At 39.5% G+C, this 20,356-nt stretch overlaps 1 protein-coding gene across 2 annotated transcripts; it reads left to right on the top strand.

The window, feature by feature from the left end:
* Positions 1–3,202: 3,202 nt before the first annotated feature.
* LOC135262987 (cullin-4B-like) lies at positions 3,203–18,696 on the top strand. 2 transcript variants are annotated; one of them, XM_064350496.1, is made up of 21 exons: positions 3,203–3,597; positions 3,704–3,975; positions 4,609–4,724; positions 8,029–8,133; positions 8,743–8,811; positions 9,108–9,181; positions 9,928–10,090; positions 10,626–10,715; positions 10,816–10,898; positions 11,002–11,069; positions 11,238–11,356; positions 11,712–11,904; positions 13,786–13,890; positions 14,026–14,136; positions 14,357–14,442; positions 14,806–14,913; positions 15,003–15,116; positions 15,334–15,439; positions 16,604–16,776; positions 16,923–17,075; positions 17,480–18,696. In XM_064350496.1, exons 2-21 carry the CDS (start codon positions 3,801–3,803, stop codon positions 17,573–17,575), a joined length of 2,307 nt encoding a protein of 768 aa, XP_064206566.1. In that variant the 5' UTR covers positions 3,203–3,597; positions 3,704–3,800; the 3' UTR covers positions 17,576–18,696. The 2 variants fall into 2 exon arrangements, with proteins under 2 accessions (XP_064206566.1, XP_064206565.1); XM_064350495.1 differs by having other exon boundaries at positions 3,203–3,975.
* Positions 18,697–20,356: the final 1,660 nt, after the last annotated feature.

The following is a 20,356-nucleotide window of genomic DNA, read 5'->3' as shown; positions in this document are numbered from 1 at the left end:
AAATTATTTTATGCACTTTGTTTTTAATCCTAGCTCCTTTAGAAAGTTGTTTTATGATATAACGACTGTGAGCCATGAAACTGTGTGCAGTATATTGATTTTAATAGAGCAATATGATATGATAACAAGTATGTGCAGCCCTGTACTGAAACTAAACAACTCAAAATTCATAATTAGGTTTTACAATCCTCTGGCAAGGGCAGGGAAGATGTAATGGTTGAGTGAAAATTTTACATCACAGAGTTGCACACAATGCATTTATTTGAATGGCTAAAACTGAATTATCATGTTGGCGGAATAACTTGATCCAGTCCGTATCATTGGATTACTGTAAGATTTTACTGATACATGTATTCTGATAGTGAGCCTTTCATTTTAACCTGAACAGCACAATTGGCTTGACACCGTTACTGAGATCAGTGTGCGCACAACACTGTGGAGGCATGCCTGAAAGAACTGGCCCATTTTCTGTTTTCATAAATGCTAAGGCATTGTTTGACAAAGGAGAATCGGATGCTGTGATTTGGTTGACACAGTACCTTCACAACTTTGGTCTAATTGAGAACATTTAAGAAACCTAAGAACAATGGAAATTTTACCTTACGCTTTGTTTATCAAATAAAGGTGTGTCGGCCTTCCAAACTCATTACAAAAAAAAAATTACAAAAATTACAAAATAAAAATGCACTGAGGCCCACAATCCAATAATAAGAAGATCCTTAAATGGGAAATGTTTTGGATACATACTCAGGGCACTATGTCACCAGTTGGGATGAACAATGAATTCAGCCTCGTACTTTTTCTGTCCTAAAGTATATGGTAAACAGATAAATATAGTCTATAGTCTTATAGTCAAATAGTCTCTTTGTAGAGTCTTCAGTTATTTATTAAATGAAATGGGGGAAAATAAATAATTTCTATACTTTTTTCTGCCATGCCAGCAATTCCCTGGTGATAACTGTTTGTTAAATAACTGAAGAAGGCATGTTCTTATGTTTCCCTTAGCTTTTCAAAAATAAGCTTTATTGTAATATAACTGTCCTAATTATGTCCTTCGTCCACACTATATTCAAATCAAAACTTATTTCTGCCTCTGCATATTATAGTGTAGGGCAGTTAACGAAAATGTAATTGTTCATGTGCAATACAGGGTATGCACATGACGTCACAGTAAGTGGAAGTCACTGCGGTTACACCCACTGAGTGGCAGAAAGCCTGAGTGGCAGCGTTAGCGTTCAGCTTGAATGCCGCCAAAACACAAAAAACACATCTAAAATTGGAAAGAGCTGTTGTGCGGTTGACTGTACAAATAGATTCAACAAGAAATCGGAGCTATCTTTTTACAGACTGCCGAAAGATAAAGAAAAGAGAAGCAAATGGATCGCTGCAATTCGCAGAACAACTGGAATCCAGGCACCGAAACCTGGATTTGCGGTTGTCATTTTGTGTCAGGCATGTTGGATTTTTGGGTAAAATCATACCTTAAGTCATGTACTGTATTGACTACTCATCAATTAAATACTTAGCATCTTTCATTTATATTCTGTGCAACTGTAAACATCCATGATGATGAGCCTTGTGTTCTACAAACAAAGGGGGGATGGCAGTGTTAGCTAGACAAGCATAGGGGCGACATAGCTCAGGAGGTAAGGAGGTAAGACCGATTGTCTGGCAGTCGGAGGGTTGCCGGTTCAAACCCCGCCCGGGGCGTGTCGAAGTGTCCTTGAGCAAGACACCTAACCCCTAACTGCTCTGGCGAATGAGAGGCATCAATTGTAAAGCGCTTTGGATAAAAGCGCTATATAAATGCAGTCCATTTACCATTTACCATATAAATTAAGGTATGATTTTACCCAAAAATCCAACATACCTGACACAAAATAACAACCGCAAATCCACGTTTCGGGCCTGGATTCCAGTTGTTTCTGCGAATTGCAGCGATCCATTTGCTTCTCTTTTCTTTATCTTTCGGCAGTCTGTAAAAAGAGCTCCGATTTCTTGTTGAATGTCCATGGACCACTGGTTCTTTGGTAAGTTCTATGGATCACTGTTGAGTCCAACTGCCTTTAAGCAGATAATTGTTTGTTTTACTCCCGGTTCTGCAGTTTCCTCTACTAAAGGCAGCCATGTCGCAGCATGTTTTGCCACTCAGTCCGACTGAGGGGGCGTATTCCGGTGGGAAAGTGACGTCAATGCATGCCCTCTATTGAATGATTAACGTAGCCTATCTGTCATGTGACATATGTTTTTGGAGGTGAACGCGTCAAACCGCCCTGGAGAGGGCATGAGCCAATATGTCCGCTTTGAAAATAAACATAAAATAATTTGTAATCTTTTGCTTGGTTAATTGGAGAGTGGGCCTCTGTGCATTTTTGTTAACATTTAAGACATGTTTAGGTAACATTTAAGAAGCATTTAAGCATCAATATGGATAGTGATGATATTTATTGAATTAATATTGAAACATGGGCTTCAAAACTTATGGTCTGATTCGACGTGATCCAACATGATCGCCAGCAGATGTATATGCTTTACTTTATACATAATGCAATAACTAATTTGTATTATAACATACATTACCATATACGTTCATTAAGAATATATATAAGCAATAACAACAATACCTTAATAACATTTTTATTTCCGCCCGTTGCTGTTGTATGATTTACGTTATTGTGTAGCCAAAGTTACGTAGTAGCCTACTACGAATTGTGGCTTCACACATCCATCCTCAGAATTATACCCCACACATGCACTAGCCTACTTGGCTAGGCAAGCATGTCGCACATCTGTTGCACCAAGGAATCAATCCACTTTCCGTGGATGAATTTGCGAAGCTGACGGCGAAAGTTTTCAACGGGCATTCATGTAACTTAGTTTAATTTAATTTCCCCAGCACAATTGCTTGTTTGGCAATGCTGATAAAACACAGGTAGGTAGCTTACTGTTAGGAAACTAACCTGCAACTTATAAGCATGACACATTTTAAAGCCTGATAATAATTACGAACATTTCCTGTGGATTATTATGAATAAACAATTTGCAGTAGGGCTTGTAGATAGAGATATTACAGGCTAACTTTTAGGTTCACAATTGGCGCGGCGCCATCTCCCGGCAAAAGCAGTTTCTACTTTGCGGTGTAGAGCAAAGTACTTCCGGGAGGTCAAAAAAAAAATATGGACGAACTTTGTTAAAACCAACTGCCGACGTTTTATACTGTGTTTATACTCACAGAATTACCTATATCGCGTGTGCCTGAGCTTTGATACATAAAGTATAATTAAACGCTTCACAACGTAATGAATATGAGAGTTGTCGGTAGGAAGTAATAGTCCGCCATCTTTTTCTGCCAATAACAAGAAAGAGAGTGGAGCTGTAGTTTAATTTTATTGTCTGTTTCCAATTTATAATAAACGTAGACGATTATATTTACCAGGGATTTGGCTGTAAGAAACAAACAGGGGCCGTTAACCTCGAGGCTTTTAGGATTAATAGACTAGCTATTTGATTTTGTAACAATTTTCATGTTTCCAACAGGTTTATCTTCCCCTAATCCCCTACCGCCAGCTCAGGAGGTTAGACCAGCAGCTTCAGATGGTAATAACGACAGCAGTAACAATTCAGCGTCCAAAAAGAGAAAAATAAACAGCTCCGAGAAGGAAGGCTTTGATTCAGTTTCTTCATTTTCCACCAAAATTTTTAGCAACATCTCTTCTTCCTCTGGCACTTCCTCTTCGCATCTCAGTCAGAAGAAGTTGAGGTTCGAGGACTCTGTTGATTTCATTGGACTGGATGTAAAAATGGCTGAGGAATCCTCCTCCAGCACGTCGTCTTCAAACAAGACTAAAAACGTTTTCTTGGCTGCTGGTGTAGGGCACCACGCTAACGGACTTACCAAGACTGTTGGTTCCACTACCTTCTCAAATAACAGCAAACCTGGTGCAGCAAGAAAACTAGTTATCAAGAACTTCAAAGGTAACGTAAGTGGGCTCGCTGGTTGTTTTTGTAATTGCAATATTAGTTATCTAACAGTTACACTGCTTACAAGCTATCTGACGCCGGCTAAGCTGTTTTTCTTGTTTCACCACTTGTCCCATTTCAGCAGGGCGTTGAGAGATTGTTGTATAGCTACCTTAGTTAAGTTATACGTTGACCGTTTTGTACATAATGTACGACAGCATTTTGTATCGTCGATTACGGATAAGTTAGTCTGTTGCTAATTTAACATTACCCGTTGTATTATTTCCAGTAATGCAGTCTGTTGGCTGAAAAGTGTCTAGCTAGCCGCCCTGTTACCTGTCAAAAATGAAATCCCGGAGAACTGCCTCTGAACACATGTTGAACTTTGTGTTTGTTGTGTCTTGGTGTAACTGCTGGTTGATATTGAGGCTTAACTGAAGCGTATTTAAAATGCATATATATGTTCCAAATAATGTTTAATTTTAGTGTGCAATAAAGTGATGTGGTTTAATATGTAGTGTTGCCCTTCGTGCGTTTAAAATAGTTCCATCAAGAAACGCTGTTGGTTCTGAGACAAAAGTACTACTTTTTGAGTGCGCAAAACACCTTTGATTCCCCGGAATGACTCACTAATCTGTCAATTTTCAGAAAAGCCGAAATTGCCAGAGAACTATACAGACGAGACGTGGCAGAAGTTGAAAGAGGCAGTGGAGGCCATTCAGAACAGCACCTCAATCAAGTATAATCTCGAAGAACTCTATCAGGTAACAGGTCGCAGTGCTTAACCTCCCTTATGTTTTGATCACATGATCAGCCGTCCTCTCTCATCCCCCCCATCCCAGTCAAGAGCCGCGTTTCCACCGAAATTACCCGGAACTTTCAGTCCCAGGAACTACTTTACCAGGAACTAAAAGGTTCCTTCAGCCAATGGTTGTCTGCGTTTCCACCGGGGTCTAAAGTACCGCGAAGATTAGGCAAATTAGCCCACTGACGTATGAAAAAGCAACGTTGTCGTCGGTCCGTCTGTCATATGATTTCTTCCGTAACCCCATACTACCACCGAAGTAGCCTACATTGTTTTCTAATAACCGGGACAGCCCGGAGGGGTTTATTCCACTTATACAACGGGTTACCAACAATGACTATATATGGTTACTTTTGTATTTATTGATTTTCATATATCCTCTCAAACACATTCATTATGTTTTTATGCGAACATTCGCTTTCATGTCTTGACATCCGAAGCGACAGAATGCATTCACATTTATATGTATAACTGGCAACAACAGCAGAAAACATGCACACGTTGTAAACAATTTGCTGTTTGATTACTTTCTCGTCGTCAATTCCATATAGGCTAATGGCAAAATGACAAGAATAGAACGAAAACTCGGACTTGCGTGAAAATGTAAATTAGTAGTGGTACAGCCACCGTTTGCTTTCCTTCGAAGTTACTGCTAGCCGAGCAGCGAAGTGTGCCCTCCAGATGCGAACTATGCACCATAAATTAAGCCGCGTTTCCACCAAAATTACCCGGAACTTTCAGTCCCAGGAACTACTTTACCAGGAACTAAAAGGTTCCTTCAGCCAATGGTTGTCTGCGTTTCCACCGGGGTCTAAAGTACCGCGAAGATTAGGCAAATTAGCCCACTGACGTTGTCGTCGGTCCATCTGTCATATTTCTTCTGTAACCCCATACTACCACCGAAGTAGCCTACATTATTTTCTAATAACCGGGACAGCCCGGAGGGGTATATTCCACTTATATACAACGGGTTACCAACAATGACTATATATGGTTACTTTTGTATTTATTGATTTTCATATATCCTCTCAAACACATTCATTAACAGCAGAAAACATGCACACGTAAACAATTTGCTGTTTTATTACTTTCTCGTCGTCAATTCCATATAGGCTAATCGCAAAATGACAAGAATAGAACGAAAACTCGGACTTGCGTGAAAATGTAAATTAGTAGTGGTACAGCCACCGTTTGCTTTCCTTCGAAGTTACTGCTAGCCGAGCAGCGAAGTGTGCCCTCCAGATGCGAACCATGCACCATAAATGAGTCCATAGTCTTCCTGGTCTTTTCGTGGAATTGAAAAATGGCAGTAAAATTGAGTAAAATTACGGCAGTCTGAAAAAGCTAAAGGGAAGATTACTAGAATTAACCTGTTATTTTACCCGGATAAAAAGTGCGGAAGGTGATTTCCAGTTTGCTTGTACTGTATCACCAATGTTAATTATGCAGAACTACCGCATACCTCACATAACTGTATCAAACGTTTTGAGTCAATTACAACGGGCTAACAAAGAAAATCCGGAGGAAAATATTCAGCAACCGAATTAATCCGTTTGAATGTTTTGGTAGCCTACGTAATATGCTGTCCCAGCACGAATGCTTAGCATTTTATAAAACGAATACTAAAGCAAGAAAAGAACAGAAGAGCACACGTTATAATTCCAAGACGTTGACAGGCTATAACCAAAAGTAGGCTACTGCGCCGCATAACATACAAGTTTGATTTGAAGTTATTATGAAAATAAATTGGTTTGCCGCTGCATATTTTCAAACATGGCGGGCAATGGCGGAAAATAAATACAACACAAATGCTACGAGTACTCGACCAATCAGAAATGTTCAGCGCTGCAAGCTCCACCCAAAGGTTCCTGTACTTTCGGAAAGTACTACCCCCGAGCAGGAACGTTTTGGGGGTAAAACAAAGCCCCCAGAACTAAATTTAGACCCTAGTTCCTGCGGTGGAAACGCACTGAGTTCCTCAAAAGGTTCCTAGTTCCGGGGTATAGTTCCTGCGGTGGAAACGCGGCTTTAGTCCATAGTCTTCCTGGTCTTTTCGTGGAATTGAAAAATGTCAGTAAAATTACGGCAGTCTGAAAAAGCTAAAGGGAAGATTACTAGAATTAACCTGTTAGTTTACGCGGATAAAAAGTGCGGATGGTGATTTCCAGTTTGCTTGTACTGTATCATCAATGTTAATTATGCAGAACTACCGCATACCTCACATAACTCTATCAAACGTTTTGAGTCAATTACAACGGGCTAACAAAGAAAATCCGGAAGAAAATATTCAGCAACCGAATTAATCCGTTTGAATGTTTTGGTAGCCTACGTAATATGCTGTCCCAGCACGAATGCTTAGCATTTTATAAAACGAATACTAAAGCAAGAAAAGAACAGAAGAGCACACGTTATAATTCCAAGACGTTGACAGGCTATAACCAAAACTAGGCTACTGCGCCGCATAACGTACAAGTTTGATTTGAAGTTATTATGAAAATAAATTGGTTTTCAAACATGGCGGGTAATGGCGGAAAATAAATACAACACAAATGCTGCGAGTACTCGACCAATCAGAAATGTTCAGCGCTGCAAGCTCCACCCAAAAGGTTCCTGTACTTTCGAAAGTACTACCTCCCGAGCAGGAACGTTTTGGGGGGTAAAACAAAGCCCCCAGAACTAAATTTAGACCCTAGTTCCTGCGGTGGAAACGCACCGAGTTCCTCAAAAGGTTCCTAGTTCCGGGGTATAGTTCCTGCGGTGGAAACGCGGCTAAGTTAGATCATGTAGTCTCCTGCACCAAGTCCTGCTCCACTATTACCCTTAGCCTGTTTTGTTGCATAACATCTCCACCCCCCTCCCCCTCCAATCCGTGGGCATGGCCATTGAAACCGAAGAACCCCTGATCCCTTTACAATGGCAGGACGCAAAAAGAAACCTGCAACAGGGATTTTACTGCATGCACTGTGATAACCCCCAGGGACTGGGGGATGCCTTTAAGAATAGGTCATTATTGCCCTATGTTTTTTTAAATTCTCTAATAAGAATGTCAGTGTTCCTGCGAGAATTGTATGGCACGTCTTACATCCTCACTGCTGCCAGTGGTAACCAAAGTTGTTCACTTTTATTTTAGAAATTATTACATTTGGTCTTGTTGATTTGGTTTTCTACAACTCTGCATCACATGTTGGCCTGTGTCTGTATTGTAAATGTTCTGATATAGCAAGTGCTATGAGTAATTCTGCCTCTCTTTTTCTGTACAACAGGCTGTTGAGAATCTCTGCTCCCATAAGATATCTGCAAAACTTTATAAGCAACTGAGGGTGGTGTGTGAAGACCACATTAAGGCCCAAATTCATCAGTTCAGAGAATATCCTTTTGTGTGTTTGTGTGCTGGGACTTTAGTACTTGCACTTACTTCTTATCTTTTGGGGAAAACAAATATGATGATAAATATTTAGTGAGCTCATTATTTGAGACATAGACGTTTTGTGTAAATCTTGCCTTCGCAAGGTCTAGAAGGTCTAGGCACTTTCAGTCTATCTCATCACAATGCTCTGAGGAAGACATTTGCCGAAATGTGTCCGCATTGTAATTACTCTGCACAATTAAAAAAACATCACAATAATTTGGGTGGTAGATCCTTTTTGTGGGAGTTGTGGACCACTTTTTATGTATGCATGTATGCATGCGTGATTCCCAATTCTACATTTGCTGTGATACTATATATATATATATTAAATGTTCTGAAAGTAATTGTCATAGATTGAAGCCCCTAGAGGCTCACACATCATACGTTTCCCAGTGAATTTAGAATTGGGGATCTGACATTTGTGAGCACTTTTCATTGGAAGGAATAGATGCAGTGTAGATGGTGCAGAATTCAGTACAGATAGGGTTCCGAAGTGGAAGTGTGCGCTGTTCGCTGGAAAGAATAGATGCCGTGCTTGTGCATTTGCTTCCTTAACTCTTACTTTACAGAGGCACTAGACAGTGTCCTCTTCTTGAAGAAGATAGACAAATGCTGGCAAGATCACTGCAGACAAATGGTAAGCTGAATTATTAAATATTGGCATTGATCGAGTTGTCATTGTATTACATCAAAATGAAATCAGTAAGTGGCGTTTGCTCAGCTACTGGTTAGTTACGTTCAGCTATCTGTTCAGTGTAGTTCCATTACTTTCTCGATCGTTTTTTTTTCATTGTAATAACGGTGAATATTTATTTTTCTACTCATTGTACTTAGTTTGGAAAGGTTAGCCGGCCATCCCAGAAGTGTTGTTAATTTTTTATTTTGCTGGTAGTTAGTATTGGCTGTTAATGTTACAATTCTTTGTTTTTACAGATCATGATTAGAAGCATCTTTTTATTTTTGGATCGAACCTATGTTTTACAAAATTCAATGCTGCCATCTATCTGGTAAGTTGTATCTGTTTTAATAAAATGCTCTATGGTGTATGCTACATAATTGCATGCATTTTAAACACACTTTCTGTATTTGGCAATTTGACAAATATTGAGGATCTGAAATAAAATTACTTCTAACTTCCGTTCTTCAAAACTCAAAAGAGAGGGAATTTAACATCTTTGATCCCTTATCCATTTGTAATAGTATAGTTTAAATGCAGTTTGCAATAGCTTTACATTAGCTTTACTAGGTGATGTTATCTAGAGCAACTTACTCAGAGGGCCAATGTACACCCCTTTTTTATATATTGACGGAGGATATCATGGTTTTCTCACAGTTGGTGGATGTTGTATAATTGAGTAAACATACTGAATTCAGGAAATATATTTTTAATGGCCAAATAACATGGAATTGCATAGCTGATAGACAAATAGCGAATTGGAATAAACCGGCTATATCCTCATAGATTGTAAGGTGTTGGTACAGTCAACAGTAGGTCAGTATATCAGCTGATAATTTCAATAATGGAAGCTTTTGAATATTTTCAGTTCAATGCATGGCTGACATTTTAGCAAAATAGTTTTCTTCCAGTTTTGGACACAATGCAAGTATGGTTTGATAAAGGCAAAGAGGCCACATGCAGCCAGAATATTATATTTCGTGGCCTTGGAGTTTGGGAACACTTGTATGTGGCAGCTGTGTAGCCCTGCGTGCTTGGCCGTCTGACCAACACTAATGTGACGACACCTACCCCCAGGGACATGGGCCTGGAGTTATTCAGGTTTTACATAATCAGCGACCAGAAGGTGCAGAACAAGACCATCGACGGGATCCTGCTGCTCATCGAGAGGGAGCGGAACGGCGAGGCCATCGACCGCAGCCTGCTGCGCAGTCTCCTGAGCATGCTGTCTGACCTGCAGGTGCGGCCTCCCAATCCACCCGGCCCCTTACTCAAGCAGTTCTCACCGGAACTGCAATTCAACGCTTCAGTTTCAATTTTATCTGTATTGCGCTTTTTACAGAGATCTGTCACAATGACACTTTACAGAGTATCAAGGTCACACACGCACGTCTTTGCTTATTGACTGCCTGGTCTGGATCTGGTACACCAGGCAGTATAGTGACGATGAGCAGAAAGATGATGTTTCCACTGTTTGATGTATTTAGTTTCCAGTACATCAGAAGCTGTGGCGTATTTGCAGAGCAATCAGGTTATGTATGAAGCCTTTATTTAACAAGTCAATTTTCAGTTGAAGGAAGAGCTTTATGTAGTACTTGGGTAACGCAGACCTTCTGAGTTTGAGAGAACAGCGGCTTCCTTCGGGAAAGGAACCTGCCTGGAAGAGGGAAAAATGAAGGTCTGATTTATCCTGTCAGTGCAGGTCAAAGTGTTAATTTTAGCCTCGCTTGAGAATTGTCTGACTAATGAAATGACTGATTCTCTCATCCCGGCAGATTTATCAGGACTCGTTTGAGCAGCGGTTCCTGGAGGAGACCCACCGTTTGTACGCAGCGGAGGGACAGAGGTTGATGCAAGAGAGAGAGGTGATTTATTGGCATTCAGCGAAGAGGTGACTGTGTGGCTTCTTAATGCCTGCTCCTGCTGCCACAGTTTGTGTATTAAATACCCTTCATTCCTCTGTAGGTTCCTGAGTATCTCCATCATGTAAACAAGCGCTTGGAAGAAGAAGCTGATAGGGTGATCACATATTTAGACCAGAGCACACAGTGAGTTGCTCATCTATGGAATATTTTTTATGTTGGCGCAGGGCAGTTTAATTACTAGTTTTGTGATTTTTGGTGTGGTTAACTGTCTCTCGTTGTCTTGTAGGAAACCTCTCATTGCGACTGTGGAAAAGCAGTTGCTAGGTGAACACCTGACGGCCACTCTCCAGAAAGGTATATCTCCTAAAAATAAAGTGGTCATTGTACTTCACTTTAAGTTGTTAATTAGGCTAGCATATATTTGCTGGTAATACAGTAAGCATGTTTTAGGCAAACTAATGTGACTAAGAGAATGGAATGACATGTGGCGTTTGTTTGTCGTCTCTGTGTTGTTGTATTCAGGTTTGAATCACCTCCTGGATGAGAATAGAATCCAGGACCTGTCTCTGCTGTACCAGCTCTTCAGCAGGGTGCGAGGAGGCGTGCAGGTCCTTCTGCAGCACTGGATTGAGTACATCAAGGTAGGCTTGCCATTCTTCAAAACACTTTGTGGAAAAGCAGCAAAGGTTCCACATAAATTGAGCATTCTGGCTTGAAGAACCCTGTTTCAACCCAAGCACAGGTATCAGACAGGCTTCTCCTTGTCTATTATGTGTAACAGTGGGTACAATGTTATGAGAAACCTCTTATCAACAGAACAGTAGGAGAGGCATTGGATATATGATTGGCCTCTTATTTTTTATGAGTACGTAGCGAATCCTATAAAGTACTTCTACAACAATCTGATTGCATTTCTTTAAATATTTTTGAAAATAAAGGGACTTTTTCTTGTCCTCTCTGAAGACTTTGAGAAATTTTTTTGTTCTTGTTTCACAGGCCTTCGGAAGCACAATAGTCATCAACCCCGAGAAAGACAAAACTATGGTGCAGGAGCTGCTGGACTTCAAGGATAAGGTGGATCACATCATTGACATCTGCTTCCTGAAGAATGAAAAGTTTGTCAATGCAATGAAGGAGGCTTTTGAGACCTTCATCAACAAAAGGCTGAACAAACCGGCTGAACTCATCGGCAAGTATTTCTTCTCAGTATCTGCTGTAACTCTGCGATTGTCTTTGATTGATTGGTAGGAATGTCCCGATCCAGTTTTTAAAAAGTCTTCTGATCGGAGTACAGTACATTCACTATCTGTCAATACAATGTCTGATACCTTTTTTTTTTTGGCATTTGTCTTTTTTTTTAAATTATTCAACAGCTAGCCTACACACTAGAACGCGCCCTTTGGCTTAAAATCAGTTAAACAGTTCAAGGGTAGGCAAGATAAGCCTAAACAAATTTTTACAGGAAACAAAAAACAATATGAAGGGATATTTCACTTTTGTCATAAGTCATTTTTGTGGAGTCTACCCGATTGTTTATTGAATACTAGTAACATGATGTCCCTGTGACTGTTAGCGGCATTGGCTTTCCTCCCGGTTGTCCGACTCCCAATTCGCTTCCTTTTGTTTTTGAGACCTTGCTGAAATTAATATTTTTAAAGCTCAAACTAACTACATAGGATAGTAGATCAATTAAAGAGAGCACTAACATCAAACATTTTGATTTGATATCTGATGCATTTTCAATGGTTCGTTGCCTTAGAAAAAGAATATCCTGTAAGAAGGTTTAATTATTTATTATTTAAAATTGTTTTATACTATTGTAATTATGTATTCTCAGTGATATGGAGACCTATAGTTCCTACAATCTGGGACAAAGCACTTAATTTCTGAATCTGGTGTCTTCAAATTATTGTCCAACTAACATAGAATATTGAATATACTATATACTATACAATAGCTTGCCAACATTTTCTTTACGCTCAGTAATCCACCAAGTACAGTAGTTGTGTCAGCCTACTTCATGACATTTGCATTTTTATGCAGTAGATGAAAATTGTTTCACCGTATAACCTATAGCTAAGATAAACCTGAAAACAGCTTATCAGCTAACAAAAAATACCTTTGATTAAAAAAACAAACAAAAAAAAACATCGCATTAATCTATTATCCTCCGGAGTTTCAGCGAGGTCTCAGAAATGAATGGGCTGATGTTGCTAGCCTTCACGCATCACAAATGGACTACAATGGGGTGGCTCCACAAAATCAATTATGTTATACCAAAATGAAATATTCCTTTAGCACAATAATACCTTTGATCAGTATAATTTTTTATTAATTTATTGTATGTTCTGGCCTTGCTGCTTTCTTGTGGAAACGTTTCCTGTCTTTCAAAAGTATTCTCCAGTGTTTCCTGCTAGGCTGTGGTCTTGTTTTGGGTGCACTACGATACGTGGGCATACTACTTTGAATGCTGTTTCTTCGGACGCTTTTTCAAATTCATTGTATTGTAAGAAGCTGTGCTAATGGTGCCCCTTGCAACACTGGTGTTGCAAATGTTGCAAGTGGCCATAGGGCTGCTTTCGGTTTCCAGTTTGTAAAAGTTCCACGCATCAGATATCTTAGTAGATAGCGACTTATTTCATAAACAATAGCCTCATGTGTGGTGGCGACCAGATAAGGCACAGAAATTATGAAGGTGAAGTTTTGCGACAGACAAGAATTAATATGCGTTTTAAGTGCTGCTGTGTCAGAAAGGATCGGATTCAGATTGGGTGTGTTAACGCCAATGCCAATACTTAACCTATAGTGGTATCGGGAGCATGGATTGGATTCAGACATCCCTACTAATTGGGTCAAGGAGAGCAGTGATGTAATCCCAGCTAGTTTATTTCACGGTGCACTAAATCAATTTCAGCCACTCGCTCCATAATTGCGGATGGGTCCGAACCAATCCCAGCTCTGTGCACAGATTGGTGCCCCCGGAAGCCCTGAGTTTTGTGTGGTTAGTCCCGCCCCTGCCAAATTGGCTGTACTGCTGGTGGAGAACTCATATAGGATATTGCTTTTGCAGCCAAACATGTGGATTCAAAGTTGAGAGCTGGGAACAAGGAGGCCACAGACGAGGAACTGGAGAAGATGCTGGACAAAATCATGATCATATTCCGGTTCATTTACGGTGAGGTGCTCCAGACTTTTACCTGGCTGTTAAACTGCCCTGTTGGTTTGCCATTTCCCTACACGTGGTCCAATTCCGATGTCAGTTGTCAGTGATGAATTTATGTGGTCTTATTGCTGTAAATATCTTTTACAGGTAAAGATGTTTTTGAGGCCTTTTACAAGAAAGATCTGGCGAAAAGGTTGCTGGTGGGGAAGAGCGCATCTGTGGATGCAGAGAAGTCCATGCTGTCTAAGCTAAAACACGGTCAGTTCTTAATTGAATCTGATTTTGCAATTTAAGGCATTCTCAATCTGTTCAGTATTAATCCGGTGGTTCATGTTCTTCCTGTGCAGTACGTTTTTAGAGACTAAAACATTAGAGTGGTAACCTGGCCTTTGCCTGCTCTCAGCAGCTTTTGTCACCAGACAAAGGTCTTTACACGTCTCTTTTGTATTAACATCCGGTCTTTGTTTTATGCTGGCAGAATGTGGTGCAGCCTTCACCAGCAAACTGGAAGGTATGTTCAAGGACATGGAGCTGTCCAAGGACATAATGGTGCAGTTTAAACAGGTAACATATCTCAAAAACTAGAATACCCTCGCCTGTATGTTATGTGAGGTTGTCTAGCCCAAAGACGATACGCTTCTTATGAAATAATTCAGTTTCAGTGTTCCTTTGTGAGAGCACTGCTTAATAGAACACGTGGAGTCGATTCAAGCAAAGGAAGTGGTCTCACAAGAAGATTTCTCTTTGCAGCAATCGCTCATATCCAAGACTTTTCCAAGTGAAAAGAAGAGACTTGAATTGTAGTGACAGCTGTTTGTGTGCTAGACACTGGCATAGGCTTTTCTGGTGTTTGCAAATGTGTTGCATTTCATCTCATTTGCTATTTTTAGGTGACTATTGTAAGAAATGCCTCTCTCCCCTCTCCAGCATATGCAATGTCAGAATATCCCTGGCAACATTGAATTGACTGTGAACATTCTGACCATGGGTTACTGGCCAACCTACGTGCCTATGGAAGTGCATTTACCTCCAGAGGTCAGTGTTCTGCTGGTGTAATGCCACTTAGACTGTGCTGACCCCTGTCTGTTTTGTAAGGCATTGATGTTTCTATTTCATTTTCCCAGATGGTGAAACTACAAGAGATTTTCAAGAGTTTTTATCTTGGGAAGCACAGTGGGCGGAAACTGCAGTGGCAGTCGACACTGGGGCACTGTGTCTTGAAAGCTGAATTTAAAGAGGTTTTTTTTTTGTTTTGTTAATATGTTACTATGTTTCCATATATGAAGTGTCACATACTTTAATTTTGTGATTTTTCTAAAATAATAAATAAATAAATGAAAGTGTGAAAATGTAGTAATATCTTATTGAAGTTGTTTCTATTAAGATCTGGAAGTTAAGTGCTGTTCAAGAAATGTGGTCACGCATTTATTCATTTTTGTCATTTTACTTACATAGGGGAAAAAAGAGCTGCAAGTGTCCCTGTTCCAGACTTTGGTGCTTCTCATGTTCAACGAAGGAGAGGAATTCAGCTTGGAGGAAATTAAACAGGCAACAGGAATAGGTTTGTGTGTGGGTGTGCATGTGTGTGTTTGTGTTTTTTTAAAACTGAACTTTTGCTTTGCCTGAAAAACTGCTTTGTGGTCCTGCTTGTGTTATTTTAATGTTTAAGAAGGAAAACAAATGTTCTTTAGACTCTGGTTAACCATAGAACATTCTTATCTTGAGAACAGACCGTAACCGCTCACTCCCTGTGGAAATTATGCTGACAGAAGATGTTTAGTGTGGTTGACAGTTTATTACATCATCCGAACAAGCATATTTTTAAAATAATCATTGTGCCCAGCACTTGGGTCATGGAGAATGTTTTTGAGTATACTCATTTTTTCTAAAAATTGATGCTAGCATAGATCAGTTGACTGGTGTGGTACACTGCTTCATAAAGGTCAGGTTTACCCTTATACATTTCCACATTTGCCCCAGTAAGCCCTGAGATGCATACACCATACAACCTTTCTGTGTCTTGTGTCAGAAAAGATCTATACTGGTCAGACTTGGGTCAAATACGTATTTGTTTTGGATTCAAATACTTTTCTGTGCTCTATTGATCTTTCCTGGTGTAATTGAGCTTGCTAATATGACCAGAAGGCGGGTTTGCACTTTTCGAGAGTATTTCATTGGTTTCAATAGACCAGGCAAGATCAGCAAAATGTAGAAAAGTATTTGAATCCAAAACAAATGCATATTTGACCCAGGTCTGATACTGGTATAAACAAGAAATGTGTTATCACCCTTCGTGCCTGCAAAAAGAAGGCATGAATTGAATTCAATATTCTACTCCTACCGTCTCTGCAGACGGAGAACCTCTGTGGCATGTCTGGTTGTCCTGGATGCATAACGGATTTACACGACAATGACAACATCAATATTTAATTAAATTTTACTCTAGTCAGACAGTGCTCTGTAATTTCTTTCCCCCTAATGCCTCATTTCCCCCAAACTGGTTAGTTTTTGCATGATTGTGCACAAGCAAAAGGAAACCATTGTGGGAGATAGCTTGACTCAGCCTTACCTTAGGCTACAGAGAAAAGTCTTTTTGTTTTTCCTGCTATATAATTCTATGAACTCAGAAGCCATGTGCAGCAAGGACAGCAGTGTAGCAAGTATGTAACGTGTGTGTGTGTGTGTGTGTGTGTGTGTGTTTGTGTTTGTGCATGCGTACACGCAGAGGACAGTGAGCTGCGACGGACCTTGCAGTCCCTGGCTTGTGGAAAGGCCAGAGTCCTGTCTAAAATCCCAAAGAGCAAAGATGTGGAGGACGGCGACAAATTCTCATGCAACGATGACTTCAGACATAAGCTCTTCAGGATAAAGATCAACCAGATCCAGATGAAAGAAACAGTATGCTGCCTCTTTTTTCTCTCTCATGTCTATTGCTTTCACTTCCTCTGTCACTCCCTCCTAGACCCTGCCTCAAGCATCGGGCAGCTCGTCCAAGTTGGCCATATATGTGCCATTCATCAACCCAATGGTGGGGTTTTTTTCAGGTGGAGGAACAGGCCAGCACCACAGAACGTGTCTTCCAGGATCGGCAGTACCAGATAGATGCAGCCATTGTGCGGATCATGAAGATGAGGAAGACTCTGAGCCACAACTTGCTGGTCTCTGAGGTGTATAACCAGCTGAAATTCCCAGTCAAGGTGAGCAAAAATCATCTTTTGTGTGACTCATTGTTTGTGCATCTGACTGTTAGTATAAATTAATGCATTTGTTCATAAGTTACATAATAACCCTGTTGTTTACATGCTTATGCTAAGAAAATCGTCAGTTGTTTCTCTTCATGCTATGCTGTAACACAGCATGACTACGGGAGTTAATGTTTGAGTTATTTTTCTTTCTATTGGGGAGGTTTTTTTTTCACCTCACTTGCTGTTTTTGGGGGGTTCAGATTTAGTCTTGCCCAATTTGCTTTTTTTATAATAAGCAATTTTATATTTTTCTGTGTAACATCTTTGTGACTATAAAAGCTGTAATTGCAGTCAAAAACGAATACAGTGTCTCAAGGTCATGATGTTGACTTTCTTATTTTTCCATTTTATGGCAGCCTGCTGACCTAAAGAAGAGAATAGAGTCACTCATCGACAGGGACTACATGGAGCGTGATAAGGAGAATCCCAATCAGTACAACTATGTGGCATAAACAGAGGGGGTAGATTCATACTGACCATCAACTGCTTCAAGTACTCTGTCATCCAGGCTCAAATGGATGTTACGATTACCCTATTAAACCAAGCATCCGACAACTGAATGGATATGGCCCTTCCAAATGAGACTGGGTCAGCTGACTGCTTTCCTGTGGACTGCATGCCCATTAAAGAGAATATTGTCCATTTTCAAAGTGCTTACAAGAAGCAAAGGCCATCCTGAACAAGAGCAAGACAAGTCAAACCTGGCCTTTTAAGGAAAAAACAGTATTTATTTTGGAACATAGATATTTGTGATTTGCTAGCTTATGGCATTTTTCTCTTTTTTGTTGTTGGTTTTTTTAAGACTTTTAAAAAAAATCAGTTTATCCCATGCAGTAGATCTTTGACTTTAATCATACCCATTTAACAAAAATGGATGAAAATGGAAAGTTTTAATACATTGGACGTTCATCTGTTTTGCTTCTCATTGGATTAGTGTTATCAGTGGAATTTCATGAAAAAAGGTTTTGTGTAAGTCCCTCTACTACGCTTTTTTTACTGTTTGAAAGGATAAGATGAACTTAAATTAAGTATCTTCGGCCCATGATTCGCATACACAGAAAAGATAATATGGTTGTTTTTCGGGTTAAGACATTTTAATAATGTGCCAAAAAGACAGCACATCATTTGTTTGTAGAATTTGTTAATGCTGCTGAACATTTTCACTTGTAAATTGTTATTCATTCAAATATTTGTTTCAGCTCCAGTGCAACTTCTGTTGTCATTTTGAGTTTTTTTTTTTGTATATACATCTTTTTATGGAAGGTGGAGATTGAAATAGGGAGGAAGACTGCAGGGCCATCTAACAGTCCATGTCTTAAAAATTGGAATTGTACTGCAAATTCTGGCTCCTCCTCTTTTGCCCAAGCGCCCTTAATAGGCTAGAGATTTATATGCTATCTGATTCTGTTGTGATCACAGTTTAATTAAGGAACTCTACGCAACAGTGTATGTTAGTGATGGGCATGAACAGTTCTGGGATTGATGGTGTGTAAAATTATGCTGACTTCTGTCCATGTCTGTATCATTCATAAACTTATTTTTTGTTACTACAGATTAAACCAGTTTCCATGTTTTCCCTGTTATCATTTAATATTTTTATGTATTGGTAAGGAGGTTTTTGACATCTTTCTCAATGCTACAATCAAGTGTGAACTGTTTGGGTGGATATAATTTCTGCACTGTCCTGTCAGTCTACATTTGAAGCTTTTTTTTGTTGTTTTTGTTCGGTTTGTATTGCTGCAGCATTTTCAAAATGAAAATATGTTTTGGTGTTTTCAAGGCGCACTTCCCACAAAAATGGAACACAGCCTATGAACCCTTAAATGTTTTATGATTGAAATACATGCAGAATTCAGATTAATTAATTTGTGTTATTAGTTGTTGGCAGAGGCTTTTTTGGTAACAGGAGGGTGGTTTGGGGTCATTTTAAAAAGTCCACCCAAACAATACAGGAAAGACAGACATTTTAATTTGTGAAAGTGTGATGTCATGACATGACATTGCAGGCCCATGTGTTCTTCTGTTTTTCCACTGATCTTAGTGGAAGAGGTGCCAAAAAAAGGGTTTTAACATGTGGCATACATGTGGCTGATAAGAATGTGGAAACAAAATCCTGAATGTTGTTTGGCAATACTGACATCCTCTAGCAGTTTACAAGTTCAGTGCCAATACCATAGTTATCCACTAGACTCCAGTCAGAACCATTCATCTCTGTTCTGTTTTGTTTTGTTTTCCCGTTTGGCCTGTGGATATTAAGTTTAAGTTAAGTACAGGTTGGGAAGGCGTAATTAGGATACAGATCTCACTGTCCAGACATTCAGCTTACCTACTCAGTTACCTACGGTCATTCCATGATTTTCCCTTTTAGATGACTATGCCATCCCATATACTCACAAAGACTGCAGATGAGCATGCACTAGCTGTTGCACAGCCTGTGATTCTTTAGCTAAGTTTTTTCTTCTTTCTTTTTAGTCAGATTCCATTATTTGTGTACTGTTTTAAGACTCCATGTTTCCAAATTGGATATATATATTTTACAAAAGGTTCAAAGGAAATGGGCATGTTACACAGTCAACAAACAAAAGTCTGCAAAAGCAAAATATAACATTGGATAGTCTTTTTAATACTTCACAACAAAGGTGATAAGGGTATGTTATATACTGTATATAGATATTCCCTAGGAGAGAGTGAGTCTGTATTTTAGTTTGTGTCATAAAATAAATATTTAAAAATCAAAGCAAACCTTCTGTAATCATTTGTTGATGTGTTTTTAATCTTCCAAAATTGTCATAAGCTTTATGTTTATTCTGAAGAGACCAACCATAAATATGGGATGGCGTAAGGCTTTGCTCATGCTTACATGATATAGGCTGTTGGGTGATACCACAAACCTATATAACAGCTTTACACTTTTTTGGGGGGTTTCCCATGAAGTAGCTACATTGATCCCAGACTCTCATTCCTTACACATACAGTGAGCTTCAAAAAAAAGAACTTTTTTCTTGATTTGGCTGTATACTCCACAATTTTAGATTTTTAATCAAACAATTCACATGTGGTTAAAGTGCTCATTCTCATCTTTTATTTCAGGGTATTTTTGTACACTTTGGTTTCACCGTGTTGCAGCACTTTTTTTATAGCCCCCCATTTCAGGGCACCATATTGCTTGGGAAACATTAATGTTACGTATCATGTTTAGTACTTTTTTGGTTACAAATCATTTGTATGCAATG

Source organism: Anguilla rostrata, chromosome 9 (genome assembly GCF_018555375.3).
Source record: "Anguilla rostrata isolate EN2019 chromosome 9, ASM1855537v3, whole genome shotgun sequence".
Lineage (NCBI taxonomy): Eukaryota > Metazoa > Chordata > Actinopteri > Anguilliformes > Anguillidae > Anguilla > Anguilla rostrata.
The sequence above is the reverse complement of the archived record's forward strand: the minus strand, read 5'-3'. Positions and strand labels throughout refer to the sequence as shown.